Here is a 27308-nt window from a genome sequence, read left to right on the forward strand (position 1 = left end):
GAAAGTCTGTGTCCTGGTTCCAGCTGGGACAGAGTTGATTTTCTTCTTAGCAGCTGGTGCAGTGCTGTGTTTTGGATCTGGGGTGAGGACCATGCTGAGGGCACGCTGATGGTTCGGGTTGTTGCTGGCTGATGTTTACACTTGGTGCAGGATTTCTCTGTTCCTTGGGCCCTGCCAGCAAGAGGGCTGGGGGGGCACGGGGAATCGGGAGGGGACACAGCCGGGACAGCTCACCCAAGCTAGCTGAAGGGATATTCCGTACCATAGAACATCATGCTCAGTATATAAACTGGGGGAAGAGGAAGGAAGGGGGGACATTTGGCATCATGGTGTTTGCCTTCCCGAGTCCCCGTTATGTGTGACGGAGCCCGGCTGTCCTGGCGATGGCTGAGCCCTGGCCTGCCCACTGGAAGCAGTGAAGGCATTCCTTGCTTTGCTTTGCTTTGCTTTGCTTGCAAGGTCTGCGGCTTTTGCTTTACCAATTAAACTGCCTTTATCTCAGCTCACGACTTTTCTCACCTTTACCCTTCCGACCCTCTCCCCCAAGCGAGCGATGGCCTGGGGCCTAGTCCTGGCCCGGGTTAACCCCGACAGGCTGCTCCAGGGCCTCCCCCGAGCTGCCTCTTCTCCAGGCTGAACAACCCCAACTCCCTCAGCCTGTCTGCACAGCAGAGGGGCTCCAGCCCTCAGACCATCTCCGTGGCCTCCTCTGGGCTCACTCCAACAGGTCCGTGTCCTTCTTATGCTGGGCCCAGAGCAGACGCAGCGCTGCCGGGGGGTCTCACCAGAGCAGAGCAGAGGGGCAGAGCCCCCTCCCTCGTGCTGCTGGCCACGCTGCTGGGATGCAGCCCAGGATTTGGTTGGCTGCAAATGCATGTTGTCGGGCCATGCTGAGCTTCTCATCCACCAGCATCCTCAAGTCCTTCTCCATAGGGCTGCCCTCAGTCCATTCTCTGCCCAGCCTGTATTGATGCTGGGGATTGCCCCAGCCCAGATGCAGCACCCTGCACTTGGGCTTGTTGAACTCCATGAGGTTCGCACAGGCCAACCTCTCAAGCCTGTCAGGGTCCCTCTGGATGGCATCCCTTCCCTCCAGCTTGTCATACACCACTCAGCTTGGTGTTGTCAGCAGACTTGCTGAGGGTGCACTCAAAAAAGTGTCTGTGTCACCGACAAAGATGTTGAACAGCACTGAGCCCGGTACAGAGCCCTGAGGAAGGCCACTCAGCGTTGGTCTCCACTTGGAAATCAAGCTGTTGACCGCAACTCTTTGAGTGTGACCAAAGAAAATTGCCTATAATTACTCTCAGATCTGCCTCTTGAATGGTAACAGCTAATTTAGACACCACTGCTCTGTACAGTTAGGGATGTACTTCACTTTATCCTTACCAATACTAAACATCATTTGCCAGTTTATCACCCACTCCCTCCGCAGCCTGAAATCCTCCTGCAGCTTTCTCCAGCCACCTTTAGATGTGACTGTTCTGAACTATTTTCTCCACCAGAAAATGCTGTCACCATGCTGTTCACTGCCTTTTCTCCAACACTTACAAATATGCTGAAAAATCTAGCCCCAGTAGAGATACTTGTAGCATCCTATAGGCAATGTCTCCACATTGTGAAAATTTACCAATTAGTCTTATCTTTGCTTCCCAGCCTTGCAAGCTATTGATCTGTTATAGCTGAGTGTCTTTGAAAACTCTACCATAGACCTTCTTAAAAGCTTTTTTGGATTACATTATATTGATCAGATCACTGCTGCCCACATACACATCTCCTCCCAACAACTGCAACAGATTTCTGAGATACGACTTTCCTCTAAAGAGCTATATTGACTCTTCCTCAAGTTATTGTATTTATCCATGAGTTCCCACAAATTCCATGTTTATTAAAATTTCTACCACTTCACAAGGTGCAGAAATGAGACCTCAAACTCTGGAGATACTTAAATGAGTGACTGAGCCTTTCAGAAACGGAGGCTGCCTGTGCCACCTCCATTCCCTTGGTAGACAAGTAACAGGTCACAGCCCTCTGTCAGCAGATCTGAAATGTCCTGGTGGAGTTTGGCAAGAGCTCCTGGGCAGTGGGCTCTGGTCCTGGAGGTCTGGGGCTATTCATCTGGTGGATGAGATCAGCAACTTCTTTGCGCTGACTTCTCAATTTTGACTCCTGACACCAGCCCCACAAGGGCACAGAGGTGGAAACCCTTGGCACCAATGCTCCTGTGGCACAGCAGCCTTGGCATGGCAAGCTCCCCACTGCCAGCACTGCCGCAAATTCGTGCAGTGCTCCTCCTCCCCTCCCTGCCCTCAGCATCCCTCATGCATCTTCTAGAGAGCCTACAGATGCTCTGGCAGGTTTTCCACTTCTGATAGCTGTGAACAAGGTTTAAATGTTAGGTTTTATCTTTTTCAGTTTGCTTGGTAAAATTAGTTTTGGTATGCTTTTTTCTGAAATTCATAATTTTTCTATTTTTCTTTGAAGGTGATTCCCACCTTCTGAATGGCATCCGATAGTCTACTCTGTTTGGAGTCCCTGCTGACTCTTCTGACCCTCTCAGTGTCTAGCTGTGATTAAATTGATTATATTTATTCCAAACTTTCACCATAGTGTCTGTAAACACCCTCCCTACACTTCACCCTTTTGCATGCTCCTTTTAACCTGCTTTTAACAAGCTCTCAGTTTCCAACTCTTTCTACCCTTACAGTTTCTCTGGTCTCCCTGAATATGACATATTCAGGCCACCAACTTTGCTGCTTGGTTGATCATAAAGTTTTCACAATATATTTCTCCTCTCTACCTTATTCCTGGTAGCAATTCTAGCAGTTTCAGTCCTAGTCTTTTTTTTAGGATTTTGAATTTCTAGGACTTCATAGGCTCCCCATCTTGATGGACTAAAATGGAACCTGTTTGTTCCTTTGCATCTGCTGAATATCCTCCAGGTCTGAGTCCAACCCATCCCCATCCATCACTGTTGTGACTGCACATCCTGGCTCTGGCTGAGTCACATGGACATCTCCACGCTTGGCACATTTTCAGACACCTTTGGGACATCCATCTTGCATTGCACTCAGAACCACAACTGCCTTGCCACACTCTCTGACACTGTGTTGCATCCATATGGCTGTACCTGGCCTTGCATGTTTCCAAATCCAAACAGCCAGGTACAAACCCCCTCAGCACTGCAGCCTGCCTGTTCATGTGTGGGAGCACTGCTCTGGTCCACTGTCTGCTGGGGAAGGTTCCTCTGCAGGATCCGTCACCCGCTTCCCCAGGCTGGGTGCCCTTTGCCCATGAGATTTCTCTCCTCTGCAGCGCAAGAGCTGCTAGACCAGGGATGAAGGAGTTACGATGTCCCTAAAAGCCTCAGTGATGTATTTCTCTCCTTCCCTCAGACATACATTGTCCCAGAGGACCTGAGCCTGCCTGCAGCCAGTGAACAGATGGCAAATGAACCTGGGCAAACACCTGGAAAGTCCCTTTTGTGCAGCATAGCCCTGCACAGAGGAGTGCTCCCAGAAAGCCTGCATATCTCTGATATCTTTGTTTCTCTTGTGACTTGCCTAATTCTTAGTTTCCCAGGACACCCACATGTCCACTATTGCCTTAAAATTTCTTCAGACAGCACTTCTAAAATTACTTCTCTTCAGCATCTTGACAGGCAGCTTGGGACAGACTGACACAGTCGTAACGAAACACAGATGGGGAAGAGAGCGCTACAGAGCAACACAAATCTGGCTGAAAAACTGAGAAATTGCTCCTTAGTGAAGTTTGCACCAACTAGTGGAAAAACTATTCAAAACAGCTATTTGTACGTATTCTTCTTCCAGCTCTGAAAAACACTCTGGACAGCTGCTCGCTCCTCTGGACCACCAGCAGGACCCACCTGTGTGGTATGAAGGGTGCTCTACTCCACCTGCAAGCTGGATTAAAATTCAGATGCCTGTGGCCATCGATGTTAGCTTCATGCCACCATCTATACCATGTTTTCATCAGAAGAGCCTAAAAGCTGTGCCTGGGTGCTCTCCAGGCATGTGTGCTTGTACCAGGTTGTGGAGCTGGGGAAGAAGTTGCAAGAAACTAGAGAGAAAAAATGTGATTAAAGCCTGAAATTATATCCACTCTGTCCCTCTGCAGCTCTGGTCAGCCAGGAGGTGCTCGTGACACAGGTCTGGCTACCCAGGCACATGCTAAGCCCTGGCAAGAGCTCTCAGTATTTATCAAAGATCAGCTGGCACAGAGCAGGGGAAGGGGACGGTGCATCAAGCCCTGCCTGCCTGCATCCCTCAGGACGCCTTGGAGGTGAAGGACTCTTAAAGACTGCATGACTAGGTGTGTAAATCCCACCAGAACGGAGTTCATCATTGTCCTCTCTTGCATTCAGCTCCTCGCATCCCCTCTCCAGCTGAGTCACACCTCGGAGCAGGGTTTTGCCTGGGCTGTTTCTCAGCTCGGCACACGGCTCAGTGACTCAGCGTGCTTTGTGCTGAGCTGGGTGCCCGTTGCTATAATTTTACCTGTTTGTGTCGCTTAATCTGTATTTGTTCCCTTGAAAGTGCAGGGAGATACATTAGGGCAGAGGCACTAGGTAAATACCACCCACTCCTCCCCGCCACAGCCAGCAGCAGCGATTAGCCCAGGTAAACAGAGCCAACTGCCAGCGTGCTGGTGGCCACTGGGCACGGGGGGACGGGGAACCCACAGCTGCTCCTCACCGGCTTAGCAGTGGGGAATAAAAGCCGAGCCCATCAGGCACCTTGCAAGAGCCAGAGAGTGCCACGGAGCTGGTGGCTGGTGGCCGGTGGCTGGTGGCCGGTGGCCGATGGCAGGGAGCTGATGGCTGGTGGCCGTGGCAGGGAGCTGGTGGCCGGTGGCTGATGGCAGGGTGTCGTGGCCGGGCTGACGTGCGCCATGGGCGGGATCAGCTGCCACCACTATAAATAAGGGCTGGCGGCCGCCTGGCAAACTGAGAGCTGAGCCACGAGGGAGGCGGCGTGGGCTGGCGGGGGGCGAGCGGCGTGAGGAGGGCGCGTGGTGCGGGTGTCCTGTGCCTGGGGAACCCAACGGCATGTGCTCGATGCCCAAGTGCTGCCTGTAGGGCTCCAGCACAACCGGGACGTGGACCCCAGCACTGGGGCAGGCTGACAGGGGCTGCCAACCCAGCACCAGGCAATGGCAGGAGCTCAGGTGGGGTTCCCGGGACCCTTCCCGGAGCCCTCAGTTGGGCCATGCCCCATCTCTGACTCCGACTCGGACTCTGAGGATGCAGCTGCGGGTGGCGCAGGACCTGGCACCGGGGCACAGAACCCACCCCAGGTCATCCACAGCGGCCACTTCATGGTGTCATCCCCGCACAGTGACTCGCTGCCCCGGCGGCGCCACCACCGTGCCGAGCCCGAACCGGCTGATCCCCGGAGCATTGACCCGACCCTCACCCGGCTGTTCGAGTGCATGAGCCTGGAGTACAGGTGAGTCCCATCGCCCTCTCACCAGCACGCGTCTCGTCCCCCCCAGCTTTTTGAAGGCTGCTGCCCTGCTGCCCATCCAGGAACTTGTGGCCAGCTGACACCACCTCCTTCTTCTCCATTGGGTCATGGTGTGCAGTTTGCTTAAAATCCACCATCCTGGGAGGTTTCAGGGAGAAAGAGCTGATGCTGGGTTGCTGGCCACGGAGCCAGATGAGAAGTTTATCTGCTCTTCATGTGTAGCTTAACCCTCCTTCACCTTTCCATGAGATCTGGAGTCACAGCACCCTGCTGTAGCACCCTCATGGCCAGACCCCGCACACTTTGTAGAGCAGCAATAACCCTGTGGGCAGCAAACACAGTCTTTGGCAATCCAGCCCAGAGCAGGAGTCCTGCCTTCCCGTCCTTGACTGCCCACATGTCCTGAGGTTATTCCAGGACATGCAGCAGCCCTTGGGGCTGGATGGCTGCACGGGGCTTTGCCCAGGGCCTCCTGAAAGCTTCCCTCCTTCACTCCTGTGAAATCAGATAGGTAGGTTCCGTCAACCACACAAATCACTGAAGCCCAGGATGGATGCTAAGGACCTGCTCATCCCGCAGTGCCTCAGTGACAACAGGTGAGCCTGCACGGTGTCGCTTAGTGCCTTGGTCCACATTCTCGGAGCCAGCTCCCCTCTTTTGCCAGGGCCCCAAGGTTTTGAGTTCTCTCAAGCAGAGGATCAGGGTGACTTGCTTTACTGGTGTCAGTGCAAAACTGCTTACATAGCTTTCCCAAAATGTCTAGGTGAAAACCTGGAATGACAATGGGCTACTGGTGCTGCATGAAAACAAAAATGTCAGCAAATAGCCTTGAAGAGTTGCCTGTTGCCTTGTCCCACACAGGGTCTCATTCAGTTGCTGACCTGTCAGGTATGCCTTGGAGTCCTTGAGCTCTCAACACGATGGAATACATGGTCACTGCCAGAGCAGCCTTGGTGACACCAGGCACTGGGACAGCACTCCAAGGGTACTAGTTGCTACATAGCTGTGTATGTTTGGCCCATTGCCACATCCCAGATTGCACAGTTTGCTCACAGGCGGCACGGCTCAGCTCTCCTCCAGGGTGCTGGTGAAGCTGGTGCTCTGTGGGAGCACGGTGAGCTTCAGCATGGGGTGACCCAGCTAAGGGTCATGCTTTCTGGTCAGGCAAGTCACCCCTGAGTGCCACACACAGGGGACACTGAGGCACTGGTGGCCTCGCTCTCTTTTGCTCTCCCAGTCCCATACTTGCCATACTCTGATCCTTGTAGCTTGGGGCTGGAGGAGCAGATGCTGCTTCACCCCAGGGTGCTCAAGCTCTTGACTCCTGGGATGCACCACAGCCTCCATATGCCCATGAGCTCTTCCCCCAGGCAGAGGGGAAAGGGACAGGGTGCAAGTGCTTTGGCAGGTGGAATGGACCACAGCAGCTGTATGCCACCCAGGGCTGGCCAATACACCACAGACAGAGCTCCATCTCTGCAGATCTCTCTACCCCTTGGACTCTGCCAGGGTCTTGTTTCCCTCCTGCACTGAGCCTGACAATGCACACACCAGCCCCAAGCCCAGCGCCATGGCAAACCGTAACTGAAGTTGAACAGGAGCCCCCAGTGAGGAGGATTCACATCAGCTACAAAGCATTAGTGCCACCACTGACGGCCACCCTGGATGTCTCCTGGCTGTCTTGGTGCAAGACTAGGTCTTGCTCAGCACCTGTGGGAGCAGTTGCTGATCTGCCATGGGGGCAGGGTAGCTGTAGGCCATGGGACCCAACCAGGGAAATGTTGACATTGGATGTTCTCCAAGCTTCATGCTCGGTTCTTCTCTCTCCCCCTCTACCTCTCAGCTGTCATGCTCTGAAGCTTGCCAGCACCCTAAAAACAGGATGAGAAGCACTGATCAGAGGCCAGGTTCAGGTCAACCTGGACCTGCAATACAGTGCTGGATATACCTCTCCACAAGTGGGATCACACTCTGGCTCTAGAGGTGACCACAGCTTCTGTTCAGGCATTTCTTTTCTCCCTTTGGAAACGCGTGGCAGTTTTGCTAATATGTTTTTGACAGACATGTAAGCAGTAGTCAGAGGAAGGTATCAGGGGGAGAAAATGGAGTTTAAAGATACTTGGCACACATCTACTTTTAGTCATATCTGACTTGATACGTCTCTCTATCATCCGCCATTTCCCACCTTGTCTCCCAGCCAGGTTTCCCAGAAGGGGTGCTGGTGCAGTGCAGCCTCAGCTGGAGCAGCCAGCCAAATGTCTTTCAGTCTCCAGGGATGCATCCACAGCTGTGTTGGAGACTAATTCTCTAACAAAGCAGAAACTACAGGAAGGTATCGGTTGGAAGGCACCTCTGGAGTTCATAGTCCAACCCCTGTTCAGGGCAGGGCTAACTCCAAAGCCAGGTCAGGTTGCTCAGGGCCATCACTCTGATGGACAGAGACCAAGGATGGTGAGCCCAGCCATGTCCATCCTGTCCCAGGACTGCACCACTCTCACGGGGAAGCGTGCTGTCCATGCCTTTAATTGGGGTTTCCCTTGTTCCAGCTTGTGCCCATTGCCTCTTGTCCTTTCTTGGTGCACGTCTGAGAATTGTCTGGCTGCATCTCCTCGATAATCTCCTTTGGGTAGTTGCAGGCAGTAAGTAGATCCTCTCTTCACCTTCTCTTCTTCAGGCTGAACAAACCCATCACTCACCCTCCTCTCCTGTCACGTACATGTAGTCCCCAGCCATCTTAACATCCCCCTCCAGGATCACTCCAGTTTGTGAACCTCCCTCTTTGGTCCCAGAGGGACCAATCTGGACATAATATCCAGACTTGGCCTTAGCAGTGCTGAGTAGAGGGGACCTTCTCCTGTCCTGCTGGCTGAGCTTTGACTGTTGCAGCCATCCATGCACTGCTGCCCCGGCTCACACCATTTCAAAGGCAATACGCTACATGCTCTCTGAACACTGTCATTTTTCAATGGCTGTAGCTGAACAGCCATCTGAGGAACTGCCGTTCCTCCCCTCTCCAGCATTTCTTCATGCCATTTTTGCAGTTTGTGGCAGTCCTGTCTCAGCTGGAGCAACCACCCCAAGGGTCTGACTGCGTTATCCCCCACGGGCTGGACTGTGCATCACCCCCTCGCTGGGAAAGGAATGCTCTCTCCGCATCAAGGATTGCTCCTAGCAGTACCTTTTTTCTTCAGATCCCTCAAAGAGAGGCAACTCCCCCCACCAAGGGCTTCCATAACATCCTGGTATGGGGGGCTGGGATGAAGCAGTTCCCAGGCCCTTTGTACTTATTTTCCAGGACACTTCCAGCAGCCCTCCTGCTAAAGACTTGATGATTCTCTTCCACTCCTCCTGCAACGTGCTGCATTTCTTGAATCCATTCCTTGGACTGTTGTTTCTCCTGTGGGTGGACCTCCCTGCAGCACACTTGCCCCCGTCATGTTCCCCCCAAAATCTGAGCATGTGGAGCTGAGCTTCTCAGGAACTGTTCACACCTTGGCCCTGGCATGCTCTCCCCAGCTGAGCAAGCCCTTTCTCTCCATCACCGCAGCGTGACTCCCCAGTGTCCTGCATGGCGGAGCTGGTCTCCTGGGCTCACACACCTTCCTGTGACTTGTTGCAGGGGGGCATTGGGTGACTGACCTGGGAACTGTCCTCCTGAAGGGAGAAAAACAGGGTGTAGACGGGAACTGCAAACTGCAGCAGCTCATGGTCTTATCTTGCACACGTCTGTTTTGTGCTTCAGAAGCAGCCTCCTGTGGCTGTTCCCAGAGCATCGCGTAGATCAACCTTCTCTTCTCCCCTGCAAATACTGAGAGGGGAGATTTAGCAGGTAGGGACACAGACTGGTAAGTAACATGGAGTATTAGCCCTGCCTCCTTTCTGGTTTAAAACAAGGCAGGCTTTGATTACACCTTTGCATACTGAATCCCTACTAATTCATCTTTCTGGCAAGCTGACAGCAGGCTCTGAGGCTCTGCTAGAAGTGGAATTGTAGCTTTGCTGTACTCTCTAACTGACTCTTTAATTCACAGTGCTGTAAACACCCATGCACAGGGGCAGAAAGCACCAGGCAGAGACCCCAGTGATGCACACTCTGAGCTGCCCTCTCCCATTTCCTTCTCTCAGGATTAACCTGCAGTTGCCTTTGCTCTCATGGCAAATCACTCACCTCAGCTCACTACAGTTCACCAGCATTCGCCCGCAGCCCTGTGCACTAGCTCAGACTGGCTGAAAGTGGCTTGCACTGATGTGGCCGCAGCCTGTGATTGCTGGGACCACCCCCACCATTTGATGAGGCTTTGGTCTCATCCAGACCTGACACATCTGGGCGCTGCCTGCGCTCCGGCTGGAAGGAAGCAGGGGAGCGGAGCAGAGCCTGGTGCCGATGGCAGCCTTGGCTCCACAGGTCCCTGTGGGACTTTGCAGTGGGCTGGGCAGCTTCTGCTATGAAATGTCCGCATGATGGGCAATAGTGGTCTGGCAAGGGGGAAGGGCTCGTGTTTGGGCTAAGACCATCCCCGCCGCAGTGTGGTTGTGCTGTCACTAGTGGCAGGGAGCTGCATGCCTTTTCTCTGTCATTTCCCAGGGGTATGGCGCTGATCCTGCCCCAGCAGCGTGCAGGGAAGCTGGGCAGGTGTGCAAGCCTGTTCCCACACTGGCACACAGTGGGGTCCTATCTCCAGAGATCACCAAAATGGTTGTGGAGATGCACCTGTCTTGGCTCATGGCTATCCAGTTTCCCTGACAATTTTTTGCAAGAAGATTTAAATGACTTCTCATTTGGGGCACTTCACTCTCTCTTCGCACAGAGGAAAACGGCTGCCTGAGAGGCAGAGCTGCAAGGGCAGAGGCACTCCTGTCTGGGGGTAAACACACAGAGCAGGTTCCTGTCTAATACCCAGCACCGTCTGTTAACACCTTTGTAGCACCACTGCCCTGGAATTGCCCCTGGTGCAGTGGTGTGGGCTGCAGTGCCCGCCGGGGCAGAGCTCACTCCCCCTGGAAGCAGCACCACGAGCAGCCAAGCAGGCGCAGCAGCCCTTGCATCAGTGCATCGGCGCAACACCGTCAAGAAAAACACTCATTTAGATAGCAGAGATTTGAAGGTGCATTTGAACATGGTTGGTTTTTGCTTGGGGGCACTTTTCAGCAAAACTGTGGTCAGATTTTTAACTTTTTTTTGCCAGGCTGGATTTTAAAACATAAAAATCAAAGAAAACACATTACTTTGATAGCAAAATTCATAAGAAATCAAACATGAGCTTTTAGGACTTGCAGAAAAGGCTGTCCTCTTTCAGCCAGCCCAAGACCAAGCTGTGCCCTGGCAGCCCAGGGAGCAGGGAGGGCTCTGCCAGGCCCATGACGGGGTCCTGCACCGGCCGCACTTGGCAGGGCCAGGCAGGTTTGTACCTGCCAGAGGACCCCCAGGTCAGCTGTTCCCCTCCTGTTGCCACCCACTTCTCTTTGTGCAGCCCTGCGTCTCACCAGATCATTCCTCCTGCCTTCTCTTGCTGTTGATGGAAAGTAAAATGCTCATTTTGACATGAAAGCGGGGCTGCAGCACCTTGGACTTCTGGATGGGCTAAATGAGTCATGGAGCAAACAAAGCGCTACTGGACAAAACAGAAGTCAGTGCTGACCCGTGCTGGCTTTGCTCCCAGGCTGAGCCCTGCTCCCACCTCACCCCACCCCACAGAGACCCCTTAGCTAGTGATGGGATCTGTGTCCCCATTCCTCTGGCAGCATGGGGCAGCAGGACCCCCAGGCTGTTTGGGGCATCCCACACCTTTCTCATGGCTCAGCATGTGGTTTGCAGAACTCCCTGAGAAGGTAATTTCAGGGAAAGGTGGGGCCATTTTGGAGGCAAACCATAGACCAAAGATCAGTCTGACAAGCCCCAAAAGTGAAAAAAACATTAGTGAGGAAAAAAGGCAATTATTGGCATAGCCCAAAGGCATCTCCCCTCTGTCTCCAGGTCCTAGGGTAGCTCTGTGGCCATGGCTCCACCAGCATCACACGTGGCTGAGGTGCCCATCTGCAGCTGCAAGTCTGTGGTCTGCAGGCTCAGGCTGCTCCTTTAAGCTGGCTGTCAGGGTGCGTGGCACCAGTGGGGACTGTGGCTGCATAGCCTTGACCGTCAGGATCTGGCCAAACGCCCGGGAAACCTGTCCCTTCCATTGGTTCCTCTGCTTGGCACCACCATGCTGTTTGCCTCGTGCCGCTGGGGAAAGTTCAAAATCCTGGTGATAGCAGAATGGCCTGTGCGTAGCCAAGTCCTTAACTCTCTGTGGGCTGGAGCCATGGGAGTATCAGTCCCCCCGCAGCCCCTGGGGCTGTGGGTCAGGCTGGGTCTCCCTGGGGAGACCGTCCCCGTCCACTGCTGCGGGTGGGAGCACCCACTGCCAGGCACGTCCCTGCATCAGGAGCCAGAGGGGTGCCCAGTCCTTGTCCACTGCAGTGAGATGGGACAGCAGCACTACCCTCTCCCGCTGCCCCAGCACAATCCCTCTGGCCTCAGAGCTATGCAAGACCAGCACAGGGTTCTCACTGCCTGCACTGCTGCCTGGCCAGGTTGCCTGGCCCTGACATGGAGAACAGCACCCCGTCTGCAGCAAGCCACCTGCCTGCGGGGCTGCACAGAGCTCTGAGCCGAGCTCCGAGCTGGCACAGCCACTGAGGGAAGAAGCCCCACTTGCTGTGCCATGCCACGCAGCGGGAGACACATTTCAAGGCAGGTTAATGCAGAATCAGCCAGAGTCTGTGCTCGAGGGTGTTCGAGAGGTTCACAAGCTTGAATGAACAAGTGTGCGGCTTTTAAAGCATTAGCCAGGCGCTGCTCCCATCCCCAGCACCTCCCGATGGCACCTTGGTGTATGCCCGAGAAGATACTGGCAATAGAGGGATGCAGCACCCCCACCCCCAGCCCAGCCTCTACCCTTCCTCCTCCCCGCATGTGCTGAGGATGTGGGACCCAAAGCAGCACTGAGATCTTTAAGGGAAAACCTCTGGGGCTGGGAAGGGATGTGGGCTTCCCAGGGAGGGATGTGGGCCTCCCAGGGGGGATGCGGGCTTCCCAGGGGGGATGCCATGCAGCCTCCAGCACGCTCTCAGAGGGCCCCTCCGTGCAGCTGGCATTGCCCCAAGGCCATGCCCTGGTGGCAGGGAGAGCTGGGGCGGCCACTGGGCTCACGGGGAGGGGTGAAAAGGACCCCAAAGTAAGGCAGAGGGACACCAGCCTCCCCTGCGGAGCTCCGGGCGCAGCAGGACCTGCAGGACCTCCCTGGTGGGTGCATGTAAAGGGATCGTGTCCCTCGGCTGAAGGAAACAAAATGATTAGTGACATGAGGCTGCCTGCACTGCAGACCCCATTAGGGCCATCGCTGCCACCGGTGAGCTGCAGAGCAAACACAGCTGCCTCTGGGAGCTGGGAAACAGCGAGGAGGAGCCCAGCTCGGGCTGGGGGCTGCAGCGGGGGTGCAGGTTTGCAGGGGTGGGTGCAGAGAGGAGCCCACCGCGGTGCTGGGCTAAGGCCAGGGCTGGTCCTGCTCTCTGCCTGTCCTGGGGCACAGGCTGGCATCCCTCAATGTCCTTAACGTCCTCCAGCTTGCCGTCCTGCCTTCCCAGCCCCGCACGGATGGCTGCCCTGCCCGCCCCGCTGCCTGCCCCTGCCCCCAGCTGAAGGCAGCATTTCCAAGCCCTGCCTGGTGTTAAATGAAGGATCAGAAATAGCTGCTCAAACGCTGTGACAAGGCAAGAGCCACAGCAGCACAACGTCCCTTGATGTCTTGCCCGTGCAGGAGCCTTCTCTTTCTCTCTCAGGGCAGGGATGCAGCTGTCCTGGTTGAGGGCAGTGGGGTCTCCTCAGAGCTGGGGTTCAAGCCTCAATGAGTCAACCCCTCCATGCACTGTGCTTTAAACCCTTGAGAAGCCCTGTGGGGGTCTGTGGAGCTCACGTTTCAGGTCTGTGTTGCTCTCAGGGTGAACAGGAGCTCAGGGCGCTCCCCTGGGTGCTCCCATAGGTGACTGGCGAGCAGCCTGCGGTGGAACCACATGGCTTCACCTGCTCCAGACTTGCCACCGGGCTGGTGGCCCCAGGCATCTCTCAATGCACAGGAAGGCACAGGCTCCCCAGGAGACCCTGAACTGGGAGGGCTCTGGGATGGTGCCCCATAGCCTTTCCTTTGCTTGGTGTTCTAGTGGGAAGCTAGTGTCCCCGAAGTGGAAGAATTTCAAGGGGCTGCGGCTGCTTTGCTGGGATAAAATTCGTCTAAACAACGCTATCTGGAGAGCGTGGTACATCCAATGTGAGTACCGGGCCAGACCCCACTCTGTCTCCCGAGTGCTGGGTGATGCTGGGTAGGATGGGGCTGGCACTGGGGCAGCGATGTATGGGTGTGCAGGCACCCTCCCCTGCCCAGGGATGGAGCCATGGGCAAAGCCACCTGTGTTTTCCCCTGTGCAGATGTGGAGCGGAGGAAGAGCCCCGTGTGTGGTTTCATCACCCCGCTGGAGGGGTCGGAGGCTGATGAGCACCGAAAACCAGAGGTAGGGCATGGTCCCTCACAGGTCTCTGGGTCAGCAGCAGGTCTGGGTGGCACAGGTGGGAGCTGGGGACGCAGAGGGGGCAGAACTCACTGTATTTCATAGATTTGCTTGGGAAGGTGTTTCTGATGCGGTAGAAGGAGGCCAGCTCTGGCTATGGGGGGCTGGGGCTGGAGGGCTCAGACATGACCCCCTGTCCTGTCCTGTCCCCACAGGCTGTCGTGCTGGAGGGCAACTACTGGAAACGCCGCATCGAGGTGGTGATGAGGGAGTACCACAAGTGGAGGATCTACTACAAGAAGCGGGTGAGTACCTCCGCCCATGCTGCTCCCGTGACAGTGCCAGCAGGGAGATGGGACAACAGCGTGCCCAATGGGGACCCATGGGTGACCAGGAGCAGAAGGTGGCAGGCTCTTGCCCACATGAGAAGGGGATGCTGGCTGCCCCCACGGTGCTGGTGCCAGGGAGCTAAGTGGGGACCCTATCCCCCGCTGCCCGCGGTGCTGCGGTGTGCTCCAGCAGCCCAGCCTGGGATGACTGTCCCTTGCCCGGTGCACGATGCGGAGCTGGGTTTGGCACTGCATCCGCAGCACACATGTTGGTGTGGGTCAAGCAGGGCCACAGCCCACCCATGGTGCTCTGACTGGGCTTGCATGGATCTGCTGGCATGCTGCTGGCAGCCACGTCTCACTGCGGCAGCACATGCTGCAGGCAGGCTGAGGGCTCCGTGTCACTCCGGGTGTCCACTCTTGGGCATGCTGGTACCACGACCTCAGGCACCCACCCCACGGTTCAGCCACTCACTCAGGACCAATAAAGGCGATGGGTGCCACAGGCACAGGGTGCTGGCAGCCTCACACCACCACACGCTGCCAGTCCCACCGCTGCAGAGGCTGCTCAGCCCAAACCCTGCAAAGGCAGATGTGAACTCATGGCAGCCATGCTGAGCGCCCCCAGGGACCCCCGCCTTCCTGAGCACTGTCCCTGCTCTGCCCTGCGCCTGGCTCTGCCCCACACCATGTCTGCCCTGGCTGGGGGTGACACAGGCTGTCTTCTCCTTCCAGCTCCGAAAGTCCACCCGGGAGGGAGAGCTCTCCAGTCCAAAACAGGTGAGCCCACTGGGGAAGGGTGGAGAAGGGGAAAAGGAGGACACAATGTGGACCCCTGTACTGGACAGCTTGGGAGAAGGTTGGATGAAAGCCCTAGAGCATGATGAGCTCAATGGGATGCATGCCAAGCACTTGGGATGTCAGATTCACTGTTTTGGAAGCACCAATGTGCCAAGTGTGAAGCTTTGGAGTGAAAAACACTGCGGGGAACATGGGAGCTGCAAGGGAGAGCAGCTGGGGAGCAAAGCATGGCCCCTATGCACAAGAGATCCCCAGCTGGCTCCTTTGCTTCATCTCATGCAGGATGAGGATGTCTGGAGGCCAACAGAGAAATGGTGCAACCAGCTCTTCTGCAACGTGGTACCCATGCTGCTTGGGGATGAGGAAGAGGAGCCTGGGAGTAGGCAGCACTTCGACTTGGACACCTTCCTCTCAGACATCTCCGACACCCTCTTCACCATGACACAGACGCCCAGTGCCCACCAGGCACCCCCTGAGGATGGTAGGTGCCCCAGACCATGCTCTAGCAGGATGTGGAGGAGGAGGTCCAGGTAGGAAGCATGCACTATAGCACCTTGCTGCCTCTTGCCTTAGTCCCTGAGAACTGCTGCCTGTGTCCTTGGGGCAGACAGGATCCCCTGGCAATCCACCCTGCTGGATGGGGATGCTCCTACCCTGCCCAAATGGAGTATCCTCTCCTGTGGTGGCTTCCTACAGACCATCCCAGGCTGTCCCAGGTGGGATGGACTGGGCTGCTCAGACAGCACAAGCCCCATGAAGGACGCTGCATCACACGCTAGAGCAGGGCTGCCAGCCCTGGGTAAGCAGCAGGCAGGTCCTGCTGTCCATGGCCACTTTTTGTTGTCCCTGCCTGGCCAGGTCCCTGGAGCTCTTGCAGCACCAGGCAGGTCCTGTGCCAAGGACCAGCCTTTCCCTGGGGTTCTTGCGTGCTGGATGAGGTCCCACAGGTGCTGCAGGACCATGGGCAGGGTGGTTAGGATGGGATGGCCCTGGGTCTCCACAGGGTGGGCACCCATCTCCCTGCCTGTGCACAGCTGTGGGGCAGGGTGCAGCGATGCAGGGTGAATCTGGGGTGCACAGAGGGGTGGCAGCCAGGCAGGTGGGAGGGCAGTGGTGGGAGGTGCCCTGAAGGGGGGCCTTAGGGGTGCAGTGGCTGGTCTCCAATGTTGCAGCTCTGCCCTCTTCCAGCATATGTTGGGAATGCTGACATGATACAGCCAGACCTGGCACCCCTGCAGCCCAGCCTGGATGACATGGAGATCTCAGGTAAGAGTCAGTCTGGATGTGGTACCTCATCCCACACACCCAGCATGCGCAGCACCCCATGGCAGCCCTAAAGTGGGGCATCAGAGGGTTGGGCAGGCAGCAGCGGGAGCTGCAAAGGCAGCCAGAAAGATGTCCACTGGCACGGAAAAAGCAGCATGCACGGGCCGGGGTGCCGCAGCAGGCTGTGGGGCAGGGTCTCAGCATGCCTGCCTGCACCGGGGGCAGAGCCGTGGTGGGTCAGGAAGGGCCTGGTCAGGAGCTGTGGAAGGGGATTTCTACAAACAGAGGGTCTTCCCAGGAGTGTCAAATCACCTTGTCTTGCCTGCAGACAGAGGAAGGGCAATTGTGCCCCACGAGAAAGAGGGAACCTCTAGAGAGCAGGTTCTGTGCTTCTGTGTCCCCCACCTCGCCCCACTCCCCAGCCAGCCCCAGGCTTAGCAGCCTGGAGGTCTGGCTCAGAGCTGGGACCCCATGCTGGGCTACATCCCCTGGAGACAAGTCACTGTTCCTGCCAGGATGGCCCAGAGACAAACCTGGCACTGGCTGCCAAGGGGATCACCAGGAAGCAGGCGATGGCAGTGTAATCTCGTGGGGCTGCCACCAGTGCTGCCATGCAGGCTCTGAGCCACCAGTGTCCGTGAGCACCATGAAGTCAGCTGGGACATGTCCTGGTCCCAGCCGTGCAGCACAGTGACCCCATATGCCAGGGCAAGGCCCTGCTGGCACATGCACTGGGGACCAGCTCTGCCCTCGAACGTGCCGGAGCTGGTGGCCTGGGCACACTTTGCAGCGTGGGAGCTGGGATGGGTTGGTGGCTGCAGCCCTCCCAGGTAGCTGGTGGCCTCAGGCAGCATGTCTAGACCCCTCTGTGCATCTGTGAGCACCCTGTGAAGTCCACGCCAGTCTCCACTTCCTTCAGCGGGAGGAAACAAGGGTGCTTGCAGCATGTGGCTGTGGGGTGATGCAAGACCAGATGCTGGTGGGGAGCAGGCTGGGGCATTGATGTGCCAGGGAAGGTGGTGGCTGCCCTGGGGGTGGGAAGGCTCTTGCCAGCCTTCCTCAGCTCATTCCTTTCAGATGTCCCATCAGGGTAAGCCGTGCTGGGAAGAGGGTCTGTTCCCACTGCTGGCCCTTTGCCTCCTGTCCCCAGGTGCCCCATGTGAGTAACAATCACTGGGAGGTGGGACAGGTCCAAACGGGTCAGACTGACACTTGACAAGTGTCCCTACCCCAGAGAGGTCCTGCATGGTGCTGGAAAGCTGCACTAACCCCTTTCAAGCAGCACCTGGCTGCAACAGTGTCACAGCAGCCACTCCAGCACCCCTCTTTGCAGGCCTAGCTGCTGCTCATGCCGCTGGCGTGCAAGGCCTCGTGCTCAGCAGGAGATGGCAAGGGGCACGACACTGCCCATCTGAACCAGTATATTTCTATGAGCAGCCAAGTTCTCTTTTTTTCCTGGGGAAAATGCCTGCCTTTTTCTCCAGGGTGCTGCCTGGGAATGGGATGGGTCTTACTGCAAGCCACTGCATCACGGGAAAGCATCCCTTCCTGTTCTGCCTATGCCTGGCAGCTCTGCATGGGGAGACTTCTGGGGCTGGGGGTGTCCCAGGTCCAGCTGGGTCAAGGGTGGCACTCCAGGAGTGGCTCATTGTCCTCCCAGGCGTGGGCTGCTGAGCATGGCTGCAGAGAGGCTTGTGTGCCCCAGGGTAGGGCAGCACCCTGTGGGTGCTCGGAGATTTGTGGGTGGGAGTTTTGTCCTGGACGTGGCATTTTCTGGGATGCTGCACAGAGCAGCTTACCCCTGTGATGGGAAGTTACGGTCCCACCACAGCTGAGCGCTGTGTGGGGGTGATTCGCATGCTGGTGGGACACGCGTGTGCGCTGCGTGGCTAGGGTGTGCGGGGCAGAGGTGCAGGAGCAGGGAGGTTATACACACCACGCGATGGGCAGCACCAGGGGTGTGTGCTCACGGGGGCTGTGGGAGGAGTGGGGAGAGGAGATGGGGTGTGAAGGCTGGGTGTTGGGTGCCAGAGCTGCAGGTGCCAGCCAACCCAATTATGTCCCCAAGGCCACTTTTCTAGCAGGACATGGCTTTTTGTGGCTCCGGAGCAGGGATGCCCACAGCAGCCTTGTGCAGAGTACTGCAGTGCAAGCGTGCAGGGTGGGCAGCCACAGCAGTCAGCGCAGGGCTCCTGCAGGGTCACAAGGCTGTCACCGTGTCTGGTGGCTGTGGCAGAGCTCAGTGCCTGTCAGTCAGTGCGTGCAAACCAATCCCCAAATGAGGAAGCACCTCGTGTCTGCAGTGGGTGCCAGAGTGCGGTGTGGGGCGGATGGAGAAGTCCTGATGGCAGAGGCGAGGGAGCAGCCCGGCCCCGCACCCTGCTGGCACTACGCTCCAGGTAGGACCCCCACCGGGCACCGGGGTGCTGGGGCTGGCCCAGCCATCCCATGGGGTGGTATCGCCCCACCACACTGCCGGGCTCTCCCAGAGCCTGAGGCCAGTGATGGAGGGTCCTTGGTTTGGGAATGGGGTCTGCAGCCCTGACCCCATGGGAGAGCAGCCCCAGGTTGGAATGGGATGCCAAAGGTGTGGTGTGCTGACCGCACGGACTCTTCTTTGAGCAGCAACATGCCCTGGCCACGCTGCACTGACTGGGAGAAGGTCAGGGCAATGCAATGGTGGAAAGGAGTGTAGGCAAGAGCTCTGGAGTGGGGAAAGAGCAGGAGAAAGGGAGGACAGGGCTCCCAGGGGCTGCCAGCTGCATTCCATCTCTGCAGCACAGTGAGAGGCACAAGAGGAATTGAATCTGCAGAGTTGGGCACCAGAAATGCCTATAAATACCCGCAGACGTTCAGTGCCAGTGGCGGGCACAGCCCAGCGTGGGGATGGCAGAGTGCTGGGGGCAACGCGGAGCTGGGGGATGCGCCCTGGGGAGACTGAAACCCTGCCTGGCAGCACCACTGCCCACGCTGAGTGTGGTGGAGGGGCAGGGGTGGCTCTGCCATGCTCCAGGGCATTCACCATGTTCTTGGTAGGGGGAAGGGGCAATCTGAGGGCTGAGTGGGGCAGCTCAGTGGTGGCACTGCCCCACCTTGCGCAGGTGTTACCCTTGGCTGGCAGCACACGGCACTGCTGGAATCAGCACCATGCTCAGCCCCATAGCATCCCACTCTTCTGGCACGTTTGCTCCGCTGATGTAGATTCAAAAGGATCTCAGGCCTTTGCAGGTCCCAGCAAGGGCACCCCAGCCACTGGAGCCTGTGCCACAGCCTGGGGGGAGAGCAGCGGCACCGCAGCCTTGCCGGTACCTGGGGCATGGCTGTGCGCGCTGGGCCGAGCCTGTCTGTGGTCTGGGCTGGGCTGGGCTGTGCTGGTCTGGGCCAGCAGCAGTGTGGGGCCTGGAAGCAGTGATGCTTGTGCCAGCTAAGGGGTTGGACACGTGGCCCAGTGCTCCCCAGAGGGGATGCAAGAGCCTGTGTCCCAGGGTGGCTGCTCAGGCACAGAGCCTGTGCCGGGGGCTATCAGGCAGCTGCTTGCAGACTCAACCAGCACTCATGCTCCATCCTACCAGAAAGGGTCCAGCAGCCCTATCCCTGCCCCACAGTCATCCTCTCCAGGCAAAACACTCCAAATGGTAATGTCCAAGCCAGTGCTGACACAGGCAGCAGCAGCACTGGCGCTGAGCCGAGGTGTGCGTGGGGCTGATGTGCCTGGGAGCTCATTTCACCAGGGAGGCAGCTGCCCAAAGCATCAGGCCAGCCCTTTGCACCACGGTGTCTGGGCCTGCGGAAGGAGCAGGGTTGTGGGAAGGGGAGAGGAAGGGAGAGGGAGTCGCAGCAGGGTCACGGGGCTTGGCTTCGGGAAGGCCATGGGATGTGGTTAGCCGCAGGCTGCACACACGGCAGCACTGGGGTGGGGAAGCAGGCACTCACCACAACTCCAGGGGACTGTCCCCCGTGGCTTGGGGACACTGTGACCTGCTCCTCCGAGCCCCCTGCCACTGTGGCTGTCCCACAGCCTGGGTGTCGTGGTCCCTGCCCCAGCCTGAGGGTCATGGTCCCTGCCGTATCCTGGGGCTGGCTCAGGAGAAGCAGTACAGCCACTCACCCCCTGGGAGTAGCCCTGGCGAACACGGTGCTCAGCTGGGTGCTGGGGATGGGTTCCCCACCCCTGGGTGGATTTTCCTGTCCCCACGCATGTGGCAAGGCTGTCCCTGGGTACCAAATCTGCTGGCGGAGCTGGGAGCCTCCCCAGTGCTCCATTCCCCCAAGGTGAAGCTGGGACTGGTAGGTCCCCAGCAGGCAGTGCTGTTAAGGTGAGGTACCAGGGTATGGCTCCAGCGGTATGTCTGGGGTTTGTCACCCCATCTCCGGGAGAGCACTCTCATGCCCACCACTCTGTCTCCACTTGGCCCCACAGATATCTTCACCAGCCATCGGCCACCACCGTCTCAGACACAACCAGGCTACCAGGAGCCACCCTGCTTCGTGCCTATGGCTGAGCCCCTGTTCAGCAGTGGGGGGTCTCTGATGGGTGCTCGGGCGCTGCCTGCAAGCCCTGAGGCCCCGCTCCCACCCAGCACCCTCCTCCAGGTGAGCAGGATCCTGGCACGCAGCCCACGGCTGCCAGTGCCCCAGCCACCCTGCTTGACTCCCTTGTGTCTTCTGCAGCCCAGCGGTGCCTCCCAGCTCAGCCTCCACAGTGCCTTCCTGGGCCCTGAGCTCCCCCCAGCCCCCCTGCCCCCCGAGCCCCCCGCCGCAGTGCCTGGCAGCCTCAGCCCCCAGCTGCAACACAAGCCCCTGCTGCAGTATGGCCTCCCCGGCAAGTACCTCAGCCTGGAGCTGCCAGGACCCCATTACACCCCTGACAGCTCATCCCCTGGCACGCCACTGCTGAGTCCGGACCCTCTGTTCTCCCCTGCCTCAGCCCCCCGCTCCAAGTTCCCCTGTGCCAGCTCGCCCAGCCAGTCACTCCTTGCCCACCCCGCCTCCCCCCTCTCAGCACCCTGCTTCGCCTCCCACCCCCCAGGGCTGGGCTACACCACAGGCATGGTACCCTCGGGGTACCCCAGCCCATCTGCACCCCATCTCCTGCCCCCCACCCTGCTGGGCGACCCCAGGTTTGCCCCCCCCAAGGGGCTGCCCCAGGGTGGGGGCGGGCGGCTGAAAGCGAAGCCTGGTGGCACCAAGGCAAAGAGGCTGCCAGGACCCCCTGCGCAGCCCCATCTGGCCGTGCCCTGCCTGAGCCAGCTGCTGACCACAGGTAATGGGGCTGGGGGGCAGCGGGGGCATGCAGGAGCCACTGGTGGTGGGGATGCTATGGGAGGGATCAGAGGGGGGACCCCTCTTTCTCTCCAGGTTTGGGATGCTGGGGATGCTTGGCTCTCCCCATAGTGGGGCAGCACCAAATCCAGGGGTAAAGCCGTGCCCGGGGAGCCCCCCTGGCTCCAGCAGCCTCGGGAGGGAGACAGGGCCCAGCTGGCTGGGCCACGGGCACCTCTGCAAAGTCCCTGTGCCCCCAGCCTGGTCTCCAGGGCCCTGTTGGCACAAATGCGCTAAGGGGTCACCCGCATCCTGCCCAACCCACTGCCCATGTGTGCCATGGGACAGGTCCCACGGAGGCTGTCATGTCCAGCCTGTGCTTGGCTGGGGAGGGGCTGGGGGTCCCTGCCTGCACCAAGGCTCCCAAGGGCGGGATGCAGCACGTGGATCACAGGATCACTGTGGAGAGCAAAGGCACCTCTCTCCAGGAGCTGCTTCGCCCTCCTCTGGGCCAGACAAGCAGGGAAGGGGCTGTAGCAGCACCAGTGCTGGGGGCTGGCTTTCCTGGGGGCAGAAAATCTCACTTGAGCCCCAAAACCCTCATGCCGCAGTGTCCTTCTTCTCCCTGCCCTCTTGCAGCCAAGCAGGAGCCAGCTCTGGATGCCCCACACCTGATGGGTGCAGGACTCATGCCTGCATCCCCTGTCTCCCCGGTAAGCACCTGCCGACCCTCCCCCCCCCCGAGTTGGGAATTGCCTGCCCCAGGTCAGAAGTTGTCCTCCCCTGGTTGCTGGGGCAAGGACAGAGATAGGGCAGGTGGGGAGATGGGGCTCCATGGGGTCATCCTTGCAATATGGGGCTGAACAGGCACAGGGTGAGGGAGGGGGCATGTGGCTGGGGTGCCAGGGAGGCAGGAGCCACCTGGGTGTTTTCTCCTGCAAAAGAAACAGGGCAGAGGTGAGAAACACCCCAGCTGCAGGGCTCCTTTCCTGACAGCGCTGTCCTGGGGCCCGGGGGCTGCCCCTGCAGATGGTGGGGGGTGCACGTCCTCCTTCCCAGCCCCCTCGTGGGTGTTTGGCTGTCAGTGCCTGGGCACCGGCCGGCCAGAGGGGAAGGTCTGGTCCCCAGCGTGCATGGGGCACTGGCTCCGCAACCTCCCGCTTCCCTCTGGCTTCTCCCCACAGCAGAGCACTGTCCCTGATGTCTCTGCCACCTTCCTCTCAAGAATGGCCCAGCTGAGCCCAGGACTGGGTCCCGACTCCAGCCATTCCCAAGTGGTACCAGCGCCGGTGCCGCTGGCGGGGACCCAGCCGGGCCCACCGCTAGTCCCCAAGGCGGAGCGGCTGTCCCCCACGTCGGCTTGCGGTGAGTCTGGGGCACCCCAAGGAGCTCCACAGGACACTACATTTCCTGCAGGGAGCTTGGACCAAATACTGTGGGAACGTTTCATTTCAGCTTCAGTCCCACCTATTTACATTGACTCAGCTGAGCACAGATGATTTCTTTCCACAGGGGAGGGCACAGCCCCTTCACCTGCCTCCTTCTACCTGAGCAAAAGCAGAAACAGGAAAATTTAAAAAAGAAGCAAAGTGTCGGACTGTGGTTTTTAAAACCCAGAGTCTGGTTTTTGAGTGGGAAGCACCCTGCTTTCACCCACAGAAACCAGAGCGGTGGCGGGAAACCAGGCTCTGATGTCATTCCCGGTTTCAGTTTGGTGCTGCAGACCGCAGCCTTGCTGCCCTTGGGCCTCTGTCCTGCCAATTTCCACCAAAGAAATGCTGGGAATTTAAAATGTTGCAATCCCAGATCTTCCCATTTCTGAGCAGTTGTAGAATAAGTGAGATTTGGGATAAGACAAAGAGATAAGACACAGTTGGATGCTGGACCAGAGCATCCTCATCAGCTGAGCAGGGTGGCTGCCCTGGGGCCGGGGTAGTGCTGCAGGCTGCTCTTTGCCTGTCACAACATAGAACCTTTGTGTCAGCCCATCATGGGGGGCTGCTGCCGCCCCTCTCCCCAGAGCAGAACCTTCCCTTTTCCAGGCAGTGACCGGCCCAAGCCCAGCCAGGCCTCCCCAGCACCTGCTGTACGGCTGGGCACTGGCATCTCCCTGCACCACCCCGTGTCCCGTCGGAGCAGACCTGAGTCCAGCAAGGTACGGCAGGAGCAAGCGCTGCCTTCACTACAGAGGCACCATCTCCATATGCACCCTCCTTTCCTGCTGCTCCCAAACTCCCCTCTGCCTCACTTTTTGAACTTTGGGCATGCCTGTCCCCAATGGGGCCGGTGGCCTAGGGCTGTCCCTGCTGCCAGGAGGTGCCTAATGGCACCTCCCTGCAGATGGAGAGCCGCCGCATCACACACATCTCTGCCGAGCAGAAGAGGCGCTTCAACATCAAGCTGGGCTTCAACACTCTGCACAGCCTGGTGAGCACGCTGAGTGCTCAGCCCAGCATCAAGGTGAGCGCCCAGGGCTGCATGGACCAGCCAGCCCTGGGCGTGCAGGGACACGGCGTGTCACCTGGAGATGCTGCATCCCTGCTCTGCCCCGGTGCATGGGGCTCCTGCCCTGCACCCAGCCTGTGGGGCAGGACGCTGAGTTCACACTGGGCACATGGAGACCTGTGTGGTGCAGCCGTGCCCGGATGATCTGGGCTCTGGAGCCGGAGGCAGAAGCTGCCAAGGCTCAGCAGCAGGGAACATGGCACCTCGCACTGCCAGCCCCGCTGCATGGAATGCCGGGTGCCCCATGTCATGCCCACCCCAGGGGCTCCCTTCACTGTCCCACCCTGTGGCTCCACAGGTCAGCAAGGCCACCACCTTGCAGAAGACAGCCGAGTACATCTGCAAGCTGCAGCAGGAGCGGGCAGCCCTGCAGGATGAGGCGCAGCGGCTGCGGGAGCAGATTGAGGAGCTCAATGGCTCCATCAAGTAAGGAGGTCATGGCTGGGGGACAGGGCAGGGAGCCAACGCCTGCACTGGGGTAGCCAGCCAGGCCAAGTGGCAGCAGTGGGGAGGCAGCAGGTCCCCTGGGAATCTCCCAGGACCTGCATTTGACTTTATTCCCCCTCAATAAACCCTGTTTGGGGGAGAGATGATGCTCAAGAGGCAGTGCTGTGTGGGACCATGCCCCACAGCTGCTTTGGGATGGGGACACTGCCTGTCCACCCCTGCTGAGAGCTGAGATGCTGCCAGAGCCTCTCACCATGGGGCAACCCCCATGGCTCCCAGCCTCCTGAACACAGACCCACAGCACTGCTTGTGTCCCACAGCCTGTGCCAGGAGCAGCTGCCAGCCACAGGGGTGCCCATCACGCGCCAGCGCTTTGACCAGATGCGCAGCATGTTCGACGAGTACGTCCGCTCCTCCACGCTGCAGAACTGGAAGTTCTGGATCGTATCCTTCGGGGCCAGTGCCTGCTGCTTGTTCCATTCCCTCCACTAAACACCAACTCCACTGGTTCACCCACTGCTCCCAGTTCTGTGGGGTCCCTCCAGCTCGAGAGGCTCTGGGGACCACGGGGAGATGTTCCCCAGTGAAGGGCACATAGTGGGAACACACCGAGGTGCTGTGGTTAGGAAGAAGCTTCTGTTACAAGGAAGCAAATGGAGTAGGAGTAAATGGTCAGTCCTGGGGAAGAGGAACATCACTGGCAGGGAATCTTCTACATGCAGGGAAAAGCTCCTGGTGACATGGAAATTGGTTCTGAGAGGCAGCAGCCAGCAACTAGGTATTGGGAAAGGTCCAGGTACAAAGCTGGGGACATGACAGCTTGGTCTTGGCGGCCGCAAGGCACACCCTGGAAACCCAGGTGTGCCCATGCCTGGGACACAAGTCTGGGTTCCACACAGTGGAAGGGATGGGGGGGACCAAGGGCCAGGGAACAGGTGTTCAAAAGACTGGACCTGCTCCTCCGTGAGTAGGGATTAGACACACCAGGACCATTAAACCTGCAGATACTGTGAGGTCTACAAAATCCCAAGTGGCAGACGGATGGGCAGGGCTTGCTTCCCACAGTTTGATCCAGTGTGGGCAGCCTGGGCAAGGCAGAGGTGGCTCCTGATGCAGAGCTGGGGAGCTCCTTCCACAGGACACTGGGTATATTGAAGGTAACATGGGCTCCAGGACATGCTCATGGTGGAATTATCTGCTGTGGATTATTACATGCAAAATATCACCAGTCCCCAGTGGTGGTCCCTGCAGGCTGGAAGCACCAGGGGAGCACACTGGACACACTGGTGTTGTGCCCTGCTCCTGGGCACTTCAGAGGATGCTGCATTAGCTGGTGCCTTGATCGGCTCTGGAAGAATTGTCTTGTGTCTAATCAACCATTTCTGTCAGCCCCAGTCATGACACCCCTGCGTCATGTGTGATAAGTGATGCTCAGGTCCCCACCACCCCAGCAGCACGGGCTGGTGCCCAGGCACCCAGCAGGTCTGCTCCACAGCCGGGCAGGGAGGTTTGTCCTGCTGCCTGTGGCAGGGTGGTGCCCACACCTGGCGGGTGGGAAGCCACAGTCTGGGCAAGACTGGTCCTTAACTCCTCTGCTGCCATCAGTTCAGTATCATCATCCGGCCGCTCTTCGAGTCCTTCAATGGCATGGTGTCCACAGCCAGCATGGAGAGCCTCACCCAGACATCTCTCGCCTGGCTGGACCAGCACTGCTCCCTCCCAGCGCTTCGGCCGAGTAGGTGGCCCCGTGCCTGCCCGTGGCACACCGGAGCAGCCGGGCCGGCCTGCTGGCGTGGACTGACAGAAAAGCAGAGGGGAAAGGGGTGGCGGTGTCCTGGGGGGTGGCGGGGCTGGCGCTGCGCCAGGCTTGTGCTGCACGGAGGGCAGCACCGGCCGGACGCCCTGGAGCTGCCTGCGGCGCCCCTGGCACAGCCGCGCTCCGGCTGGGCCGGCTGCTGCTGCCCTGACGCAGGAGCCCGCGTGCTGCTGGCCGGGTCAGCCCCCTGCCCCCAGGGTGGGCTTCCCTTCGCCATTTCAGCTGGGGCTTGTGGCGCGGGGCCGTCAGCCGTTCCAGGGGCTGATGCGGGGGGAAGAGCCGCCTCCCCGGGACAGGTTCACCCCTCCAGCCCCACGCGTCCCGTGTCTCCCCACAGCCGTCCTGAGCTCCCTCCGGCAGCTGAGCGTTTCCACCTCCATCCTGACCGACCCGACCCGCATCCCGGAGCAGGCGACGCAGGCGGTGGCGGGACTGGGCCGCGGCGGCTCCAGCTAGCGGCCCGCGGACGGGCCTTCCCCGCTCGGCCAGGGCCCTCCCGCGGCCGGCGAGGAGCCCAGGGGCCGCCGCAGCCAGGCGGCTCAGGCCAGGGCCGCCGGGGGTCTCTCTCCCATCCCGCAGGCGGGGGGCGGGGGCCGCTGCCCACCTGCTGGCCCGGCCCCCGGGGCGGCGTGCGGCCTGCCCGCCCTCGGCCCGGCACAGGGCTGCGGGGCAGGGCCGGGCCCTGCTGCCCCATAAACGCTGTGCGCGCAGCCCGGCCTGCTTCTTGCCGCGGGCCTGCTCCGGGCGGGGGCGGGCGAGGGGGGCGGGAGAGCTGGGGTGGGCAGGGGGCGGGCAGGGCAGTGAGTGACGGCAGGGGCGGGTGGGGCGGGAGGGGGAGGGCACGGAGAGGGTAGG

At 58.8% G+C, this 27308-nt stretch overlaps 1 protein-coding gene across 2 annotated transcripts; it reads left to right on the forward strand.

The window, feature by feature from the left end:
• Positions 1-27040, forward strand: MLXIPL (MLX interacting protein like). Of its 2 annotated transcripts, XM_080401286.1 has the most exons (16): positions 1-5468; positions 13683-13789; positions 13948-14030; positions 14243-14332; positions 15092-15136; positions 15440-15638; positions 16346-16423; positions 20844-21686; positions 22325-22398; positions 22870-23050; positions 23728-23840; positions 24026-24145; positions 24489-24616; positions 24958-25081; positions 26243-26372; positions 26791-27040. In XM_080401286.1, exons 1-16 carry the CDS (start codon positions 5173-5175, stop codon positions 26907-26909), a joined length of 2730 nt encoding a protein of 909 aa, XP_080257412.1. In that variant the 5' UTR covers positions 1-5172; the 3' UTR covers positions 26910-27040. The 2 variants fall into 2 exon arrangements, with proteins under 2 accessions (XP_080257412.1, XP_080257411.1); XM_080401285.1 differs by having other exon boundaries at positions 15092-15638.
• The last annotated feature ends 268 nt before the right edge of the window (positions 27041-27308 follow it).

This window comes from Falco punctatus (assembly GCF_963210335.1).
Source record: "Falco punctatus genome assembly, chromosome: 1".
NCBI lineage: Eukaryota > Metazoa > Chordata > Aves > Falconiformes > Falconidae > Falco > Falco punctatus.

Coding starts and splice junctions, on each gene's coding strand:
- MLXIPL (XM_080401285.1), top strand. CDS start 5,173: ATGGCAGGAGCTCAGGTGGGGTTCCCGGGACCCTTCCCGGAGCCCTCA. Junction 5,469..13,682: donor TGCATGAGCCTGGAGTACAG/GTGAGTCCCATC, acceptor TTGGTGTTCTAG/TGGGAAGCTAGTGTCCCCGA. Junction 24,146..24,488: donor GTGCTCAGCCCAGCATCAAG/GTGAGCGCCCAG, acceptor GTGGCTCCACAG/GTCAGCAAGGCCACCACCTT.